The sequence below is a fragment of the Coloeus monedula genome (assembly GCF_965178545.1).
Source record: "Coloeus monedula genome assembly, chromosome: 9".
Lineage (NCBI taxonomy): Eukaryota > Metazoa > Chordata > Aves > Passeriformes > Corvidae > Coloeus > Coloeus monedula.
Genome location: NC_138789.1, coordinates 15,175,342 through 15,184,464, shown reverse-complemented (window position 1 = coordinate 15,184,464; position 9,123 = coordinate 15,175,342). Strand labels below are relative to the sequence as shown.

Below are 9,123 nucleotides of genomic sequence, written 5' to 3'. Positions count from 1 at the left end.
TTATTCTGCTATTATGAAAATTATAATGTGACAAAAACCACTCTTACTTACAGAAATCAATATATTGTGTGTTTTAAATCAAGCTATTTCTTTCTGTACATAACTGTAAAGGAAAAACCTCAGAATTAGGTTGGCCGGTGCAATAATTGCAAATTAAACTGCTTTTATTTTTTACCTCTCTTTATGCACATCACTTTGCCTTCAGCCTAGAAGTGTATGCATCAAATTTCAGACAGATTTTTTTTAAGCAGTGGAATATATAAGCCCTTCAAACCAGGATTTCAAGTGGAAAATATAACTGATCTGTAATTACAGCTGCATCACAACACTAGTGGAATTCCACTAACTAGCACTGTATAAATCCTCATTTGCTCCTCCTACATGCACTAAATATAAATGTGCATGAGCAGCAAAAGCAATTTGCCTAATCTCTGAATCAGCTAAATAGCATTTGCACTAAAATTTTGTCTGTATACTAACTTATGTGGTTAAACTGTGGGTCAAACCTGATATATAAGTAGAATCATAATTATATATAATCTTTAGATGTTTTGCTGTTTTGTTGCTTGCCTGAGAAGTTAATGATTCCACTTATACTGTTGAAGCCAATTTATTTCTTTTGGAAAGGATGGACTTTTTTTAGAACGTAATTTCAGTTAAATATTTCTGTATTGTCCTACTTTTCTTGAGTTACTAACCAATTTACATGTATGCAAATCCTGGAACACTATGTTCATTCTTTTGAAGTGCGTTGCATTAACATGGGGTTGTTGAGTCTTGGAAAACATTCTACTGTGTATAATGGCATTGCAGTTAGCTGAATGCCATTCATAAGGCTAATTGCTTATTAAGGTCTTTTTTTTTCCTGTCACTCAGGACAGAAACAAAGGACTGATTTTCTTCCTGAATGTCATATGCTTACCTAGTTACTGTATGTTAAACACGAATTGCACTTAAGTGCCAGCCCAAATGCCCCTCTGTTTAATCCACAGTTTATATGCAAAATATTTTTTCCAAAACTTAGACATCAGACTAGTTCTTATTTTTTTAAATTTCTGACTTGTCAATTGCAGAACCAAAGTGTTGAAAGATATTTCAGTCTTAGCAAGAATGTAGTGAAGCTGATCTGTTCAACATTTCCTGTCAGTTCTTTGGTGCAGCATGCTTGCTCACTTTCTCTGTTCTTGGTTGGGAACACTGCCAAAAGGAAATGTGAGGAATCTGTCCAACAACTTGTCTCTTTCAGAATCCACATCTCATTTTTCAGTTTGGGTTTTTTTTTCTGTAATGCCTGTTAGGACTCTTACAATAGTAACGCATCAGGGAAGAAATCCATTCCTCAGTCTGTTGCAAAAGAACCAGGAGGGTGCTGTAGGTGTAGGAATTCTGAACAGCTTTAGCAGAGGGATCCCACTCTGGGTGCAGGTTACTTTCCACAGATGTGAGTGGAAGGCTTAGCACTACAGACAAATTGTAATTGTGGCAAGGCTTTTCCTGCCAGTACTGTGCAAGCTGGTTATTCTATTAAAAAAATCCATGTAGTTTACAAATGCCTCAATTTATAGTTTAATCAGATTTTGTATTAAATATAGTCAGTTTTGATAATGCAGATTATAAGCACATGTAGGAGCATCTGCTTCGATTTTGTTTTGTTGGAGATTATCCCTTAATCATGTAAGGTCCAGGTGTGCATTTTCAGATTTGTTGACTCAGGGAAGCTGGAGATAGCATTAAAGGCCAGTCACGTTATGCTGTAGTTACATTTACGTTGTTGCTCCTCTGAAGAATTGAACCCCTCAGTGAAAAGAATGGCAAGAAGAAATGTCCTCATTACAGGTTGCTCCTCAGGAATTGGACTGGCATTAGCAGTAAAAATGGCAAAAGATGAACAGAAAAGATTTAAAGGTAACAATCTATCTGTTATTTATCTTTATCAAAACGTACTATTCAAGATGGTGCTGGTGTTTTCTCTGTGATTTAATAGATGGTTGTATTCAGTTTGGTGACTTGTTTCTGGTTCATTTTCCTCTTTGACTGTCAAGAGAATACAGTGAAAATATACTGTTTTCTGTAAGCAGTTGATATTTCTCTACCTGTATTGAAATGGAACAACTACTGGAACTGAATAGTTTACACACAGACACAACGAAAAAAGACAGTAGTATAAAATGAATAGCTGAAAATATCTGCAGGATTATGCTGCTTTGGGTATGCATTCACAGCTGTGGTTAGCTTTGTTTCTGGCTGCTAAAATCTGCACATATACACGCCCATGCCCATTTGATGACCAAAACAATGAGTTTAAGTAAACAGTTTCTAAATTTGCAATTTTTTCCCTTAAAGCACACTTCATTATTGCAAGCCTGTGTAGGCATAAGAGGGTGAATGAAGGGGCTGGGATTTATCTTATTGCTGCAAAGCATGATATTTGCTGTGATTGAGAATGCAAGGTGAAGGCAGCAATCTGTGGCAATTCAGTCTCTCATACTTAAAGTATTTTACTGCTAACTGACTGGATGCAGATCTAGAGCTTTGTGAGTAATTAGGCTACAATAATAACTAAGAAAACTAATTTCTGTTTTGAGAAGTAGCTTACAAAAATAGACAGTCTTTCAACCTCAGGAAGTATGTCTTCCATTTTTAAATAAAATTATGGTTGTTCTGCTAAATTTGTTGATGGTGATTTAAAAAAAAAAAAAAGGGATATCTGGAATCCAAAATTAGGTTTTGGGTACTTAAAAACAATTTACTGGCATAATTTGATATCTGTTTTAAAATATATTGGTGATAGTATTCTTTTTACACTGCATGTTCTTCATTATGCATGGCTGTTTAATTCTTCTTTTGAATTTCTTGAAGTTTTCAGAACTAGACTGGGAAATTAGTGACAATATATGTTGAAAATAGAATTTTTTAACTTTCAGTTTTTGTCTGGTGTCTATCACTGATATTTAAGACCTGGTTGTGAAACCATTGTTCTTTAATACTTCTTAGTAAGACTGCCACAGTAAAGATTTTATTTCTGGTAAGTGTTGCTTTTGGTGTGTTGCAGTGTACGCCACAATGCGGAATCTGGCCAAGAAAGAGCCACTGGAGGAAGCTGCAGGCCACAGGCTGGGCAAAACCCTCGAAATTAAACAACTGGATGTCTGTGATGAACAGTCTATTAGAACTTGTGTGAATAGTATCCCTGACAGAAGGATTGATGTCCTAGGCAAGTACAGGATGTGTGTGCTATGAACAGATACCAGATTTCTATAAAACATCTCAAATACCCTGGAGAAGTTTCATTTGTGTATTTTTTAAATTATCAAAGTAACAATAATTACATAGTATATTCGGTTCAAGGTTCTTAAGACTTCATGCAGACATGAGTGGATTAAATCTCACCCTGCTTCTATGAAGTAGGGAAGCTTGTTTTCCCTGTTTACAAAGGAGAAACTTGATCACAGGTAGGTGTCTTGGATAAAATGATATATTTATTTAGTAAATGTGAGAACTTTTGCCTAAACTGGCACCTTCATGAGCAAGACTTTCTATTGATGGAGCATAGCCCTTTTTACAATGAAGGTAACAGCCGTCTGCACTAAGAAAGCAACAGCATTTGGGAATTAGCAAGTAAAAGAATAAATGCAAAGAAAATAAGGATATTTCCATTTTGTATTGAGAATTGAAATTGTACTTTACAAATTATTCAGCAAAAAGTGTTTTCATACTGATTTGCTAAAAATAAATGTTAGTATCTTAGTAAGATAGAAATGCTTACACCATCAGCTATTAAATCTTACCGAATAGAAAATTATGGACCTGCCTTTTTTCTGATTAATTATTAAAGCAGTGCTTAACAACTGTTTCTACAAAATTTATTATACTCTAGTTTGACATATTACTTCTAGAGAAGAATGCCAGTCCTATCATCATTCCCCACTTATAAATATCCAGGAGGCAAATAAAAATCAATGGAAGTGTGTGTTTTAGTTTGTTTATTTTGTTGGGGGATTACTTCTTCTTGAAGATATGAATGTTAATAAAACAAAAACCTGACCAAAATATGGCTTGTTCTATCACTTTTTGAATATTTCTGTTCATTATGGGTATTGACTGTATTTTCCAGTTCTTAATACTGAATTATAAACAAATACAGGTATTTCTTGACTCATTTTAATGTAATCCCTTTATATTTTTTTAAAAAAGGTCTAATCAGAAATAAATTAGTTAAAATGCAAAATACTAGATAATTTGATTAAAAGCATAATTTAAAATAAAGACATATGGAAATGTCAAGTGTATTTGGAAAGCTTTAGTGACTAACATATTTTAATCCTTTCTTTAAGGATTATTTAGGATCATTTAACCCTTAGTCCTCACATTACTTTCAAATGCTTTCCAGTAAAGATTACTAGTTTATGTTTATGTAGGTTTTTGCTTGTTGTTGTCTCCCATTTTGTGCAGTGAGCAATGCTGGAATGGGGCTCATTGGACCTATTGAATGTCAGACCATAGAGGAAATGAAAACTGTGATGGATACCAACTTCTTCGGCCTGGTTCGACTCCTGAAGGAGATTTTGCCTGACATGAAGAGGAGAAAGAGTGGGCATATAGTTATAATAAGCAGTGTTATGGGAATACAAGGTAAAGTTGTTTTTTCTGTTTGCTTGAATTAATAGTTCAGTATTCAAAATGTAAAGCTTTCCTCTTTTAATTAAAAAAAAAGAAAGTAGGAGCTGGCATATCTGACTCTTGTGCTTTGTAATGGTGAAGTTCCAACTATAAAAAGCACCTGATGGGTTTTATGCATTCAGGTAGTTTGTTACTATACAGCTACTCTCACAGCATTTTAACAACAAAACCTGCATTTTTTTAGAGTTTTAACTTAAACTCTATAATTTGAAAAAAATTTATTGTTGTATTTTTATTATCTGGAAAACAGGGCTTAGCATTACTCTTCTCTTTCCTCTTGGAAAAAATTATGGGAACAGACAAACATGCTTACTACACTCTGCACAATAATAATAGAATAAAATCCAATCCCAGACAACTGTACCACCTTTTTGTAAAGTTTCTTATCTCATAACACTCGAGAGTCAAATTTTAGTGACAGATAATGATATTCCTACTCTCATGTCCCATCCTGTCTAGCTGTATTGTTTTTCAATTATTACAGCTGTGACATTGATCTTACCTGGATTATTCTGGTGAGCAAGGGTCCTCCATCAATCTCCAAGAATTGCTATTTTAATACAACACTTAGCCTCCACCTAAATGGATTGATGTAGTGCTTTTTATAAATCACTCAGATGCAAGCTGGATCTCTTGCACAGTTGTATCTCCTGCATTATACTCAGCCTTTGTGTTCATCTACACCCAATTAAAGTCTTGCTGATAAATAATGCAGATGGTATTATATGTACAGACACTTTCATATCTTAGACTACAAAATAGTATCATCCAAGGAGACCACAGCATCAGCTAGGGGGAGGAAAAGCATTAGTCAAGCATCTTTTATAGACTAAGCAGTTTTGAGAACATAGGCAAAAATTAGTTTTTGGATTCAGTGTACACAAGGATTTTTCTAATGTTTACCCAGCAAGACTGTAGAAATTTTGGGAAAACACATGAGTTTTAAAAACTAAACTATTAATATGTTGGATACAATCACATTCTCAGGATGTTTTATTTGTACCATCAGGCATCTTATTTAATGATGTTTATGCTGCATCTAAGTTTGCTGTGGAAGGATTCTGCGAAAGTTTAGCTATACAAGCACTCAAGTTCAAACTGCAGTAAGTATTGATCCACTGGTGTAAATGGCATTGATCCACCAGTGCAAATGGTATTGATCCACTGGTGTCAGTTGTACTTTAGATAGTTTAAAATATATTCAGAGGCAGGAAAAAATTTTTAAAGCTTGCTGCTAAACAGACTGAGAAGCCCTTGAAAACTGTACATCACAAAAGGCATAGAAATCCTCACACTCTTCACATTATATGAGCAAATAAAAAGATCTAGATGTTAAAATAAACATTCTCTTGAACAGTTAAAGGCTATTTAGCTTTGGATAAAATACAGTTCATGTAACACTTCTGAAAACAGATTCTTACATACAATGTCACAGGAATAAAATTACAAGATTGACCTGTGATCTTTTCCTTTAGAAAGGATAGTGGTCTTCTTAGGCAATTCACAGATAAAAAAGTTCCAGGGCCCATCACAGAGACTGAGCAAGTGCAAATCCATCAGAGTGTTACACAAGGTGAGATACCTGGAATGAAGGGAGGTGGGAGGAAAGTGAGAAGTGTGGTGTACTATTCCTAACATTTTAGACAGTACTTAAGTGACTGGTCCTGTTCATCATCTGTGGGACTTCAGGTTTGATTTGTCACATGTGTATTCACACTCATGTAATTCTGCTACTGTTCTTTGTGCAAAGTCCAACAACTGGTAAATGTCCATTGCATCTCTGTGTGCCTAAGCATTTAGGCCTTGTGGAAAAAAGGACAGCTGCTGTTGTGGAATTTCAGAGACAAAACTGATTCTGCATATTGCTCTGCAAAGTTTGGAGGGATTTAAAATAAGATACACAGGATATACCACAATTCATAATGAGATTTCAAGAGTATAAGATACAGCAAAAAGGAGGTTAAAATGAGGAAGCATAATAGGAAAAATTCAAGGTCTAATGGGAAGGGTGATGCAAGAGAAAAGGCTTTAATTCCAGCAGTAACTGGAATTCTGCTGTGAAGATCAATAGCTTGATTTAATTCTAAAGAAGAGCCTTTAGAACACTCCTGAAGAACTCAAGTCTAATAAGAGGCCCAGTCCCAAAAAGTGTTTTGATAAACACCGTGGCTGGGAATTATTACTGCCTGAGAAAAGAACCAGGAAAAATCTGACTGTCTTTCAGTGATTTGCTATAATATGCTACTGAACAAAATAAATTTTTTCAGATTTGGCAGCAGCCAGAATCTGTCCACCCACAGTAAAAGTCTCTATATTGTATTTTATTAATATACAGTGGTGGGATCTTAAATTATGTAACACTAACATCTTGACAAAGAAAATCCATGTTTGGGCAGTTCCCCCATCTCTTTCAGCTACTTCTAGTATTATCATGAGGAACAAAGAAACCTATGCAGGATTTTGTCCAGAAAGTAATGAATTTTGTTACCATCCATTACTTAATTTTCTTAGTATCTGGTAAGTTCTTGTGAATAAATCACCCTTAGATTCCAGAGCCACGAGACAGCAGGTAACAACTGCACTCATGTTGTGAATTAAGTTACAGCACTTCTCTGAAAATTAAACAATGCAAATTTCTACTACTATATGTGGATGGGTAGGAGAAGCAGGAGAGCAATAAAGGCAATGGATTGCCTTTACAGAAGGTACTGTTATATACTGTTTGCTAGTGCAACTCTTCAGTATTGCTTTTGGAGAAGGATTAGGTGTATTTTCCATGGAGGATAGTCAACAACCAGTAGACCTTTTTTTCTGAACAGGTTAAGTTTGATTGAACCAGGCCCAGTGGTTACAGAGTTTGAAAGAAAAGTGTTTGAAGATGGAATGAAAATGGATCTTTCAGCTGCAGATGAAGAAACAGCTGAGATGTTTACTAATATTTACCTTAAAAATTACAAACAAATTTTCCAGAGCCTGGGACAAAGTGCTGAAGATGTTGCAGAGGTAACTCATAAAAAATTCATCTTCTTTTTAAATTTTTTTTCTTTGTAATTTATGAATGCAGTGGTTGGTTGGTGAGTTTTTCTGGTAGAAGTATTAGATTTAATTAAATGTACTAAACACAAATTAAATTTAAAAGTGTTTTTAAAAATTCAAAAGAATCTTTGTTTTAAGCAAAAGCCTATAAAATATTAAAAGAATGTTCATTTTGAACTATTGAATACAACTACAAATTGTAATTTAAATACCACTGAGATACTAGATGCCCTTTACATCCTCTGGTGTAGTCTGAATATTCTGCATTGTTACCATACACCCACACAGGGTTCCCACCACTGGTAAAAGCTCTGTCCTCTCCATCTCACTCATAATCCCTCCACTAAGGGAAGTTCACTCAGCCACTTCAGACCACCAAGGCACAATAAAAGCAACATGGATGTTTCTGGTGCTTGGGGCTTCCTGCAGGAAGAGAAGTTTAGGCAAGCTGTGGGAGGGGACGAGGCATTTGCTGGTAAGGAATAACTTCAGTGTCAACTGAAGTGTCCCAGATCTTGCTGCAAAATGCACTGTCCTGATCCTTTCCCAGTGAACTGAAGAAGAGAGGATCTACCTACTGTGGACATATAAGCCACAATGATTTGGAAGACTACTCAGGATACTTAGGTGTCAAATGCTATCACCATGGTATAGAGAAACAGAAATAGAACTAAGAATAAATAATAAATACTTCTTATGGCCTTTAAATATTTTAAGAAGAATTTCTAATGAAGTTCTGTTAAAACTGTATACAGGGGTTTATGTAATTCTAGCACTTTATTCTACTTTTCCACAGTTTTAACTGAAAATTGGGTTTTTACTTTACTATCTTGGTAAAAGTTCTTTAAAAATTCTATTTCTCCTTTTCTACAGCATACAGTAAAGATAATTCTTGCAGAAAACCCACCTTTTCGCCATCAGACCAACACCTTGTATACTCCAATGACAACTCTGAAGTATGCAGATCCAAATGGGGATCTGCCCATTGACATATTCTACAAAATGGTTTTTCAGCATGACAAAATCTTCAGTGCAAGTCTCAACTTCATCAAATTGCTACGGTGGAGAAGCAGGAAGAGCTTTGACCTGGGAAAACCTTCACAATAAGTATGAGGTTATATAATGCAAATTGGAATTACTTCTTATAGCTACTGATGACACAGTATGTTGTTATTCAAATGCCTTTGCTCTGTAAGTATGAAAAGGCACGCAAGATGTTTGAGCTTAGCTGAGATATTAATTTCAATGTGTATCTCTTGAATGTTACAGTTTGCAGAACCTTGCAATTAAAATCCTCTAACTGTAGTTTTATTCTGTTTAGTGTTTGCTTTTTCCAGAGATGTTTTCTTAGGAACATGAACACTGACTGATATTTGTGTATTCAGTATTAACCTGACCCCCTTCACG

At 35.1% G+C, this 9,123-nt stretch overlaps 1 protein-coding gene across 1 annotated transcript; it reads left to right on the top strand.

Moving 5' to 3' along the window:
* Nucleotides 1-1,808: 1,808 nt before the first annotated feature.
* On the top strand, nucleotides 1,809-8,823 carry LOC309575916 (retinol dehydrogenase 8-like; the record flags this gene model as incomplete). The annotated part of the gene is made up of 6 exons (XM_082286798.1): nucleotides 1,809-1,905; nucleotides 3,053-3,214; nucleotides 4,453-4,632; nucleotides 5,690-5,783; nucleotides 7,500-7,683; nucleotides 8,590-8,823. The coding sequence occupies 6 exons, from the start codon at nucleotides 1,809-1,811 to the stop codon at nucleotides 8,821-8,823; spliced, it is 951 nt and encodes a 316-aa protein (XP_082142924.1).
* Between the last annotated feature and the right edge of the window lie 300 nt (nucleotides 8,824-9,123).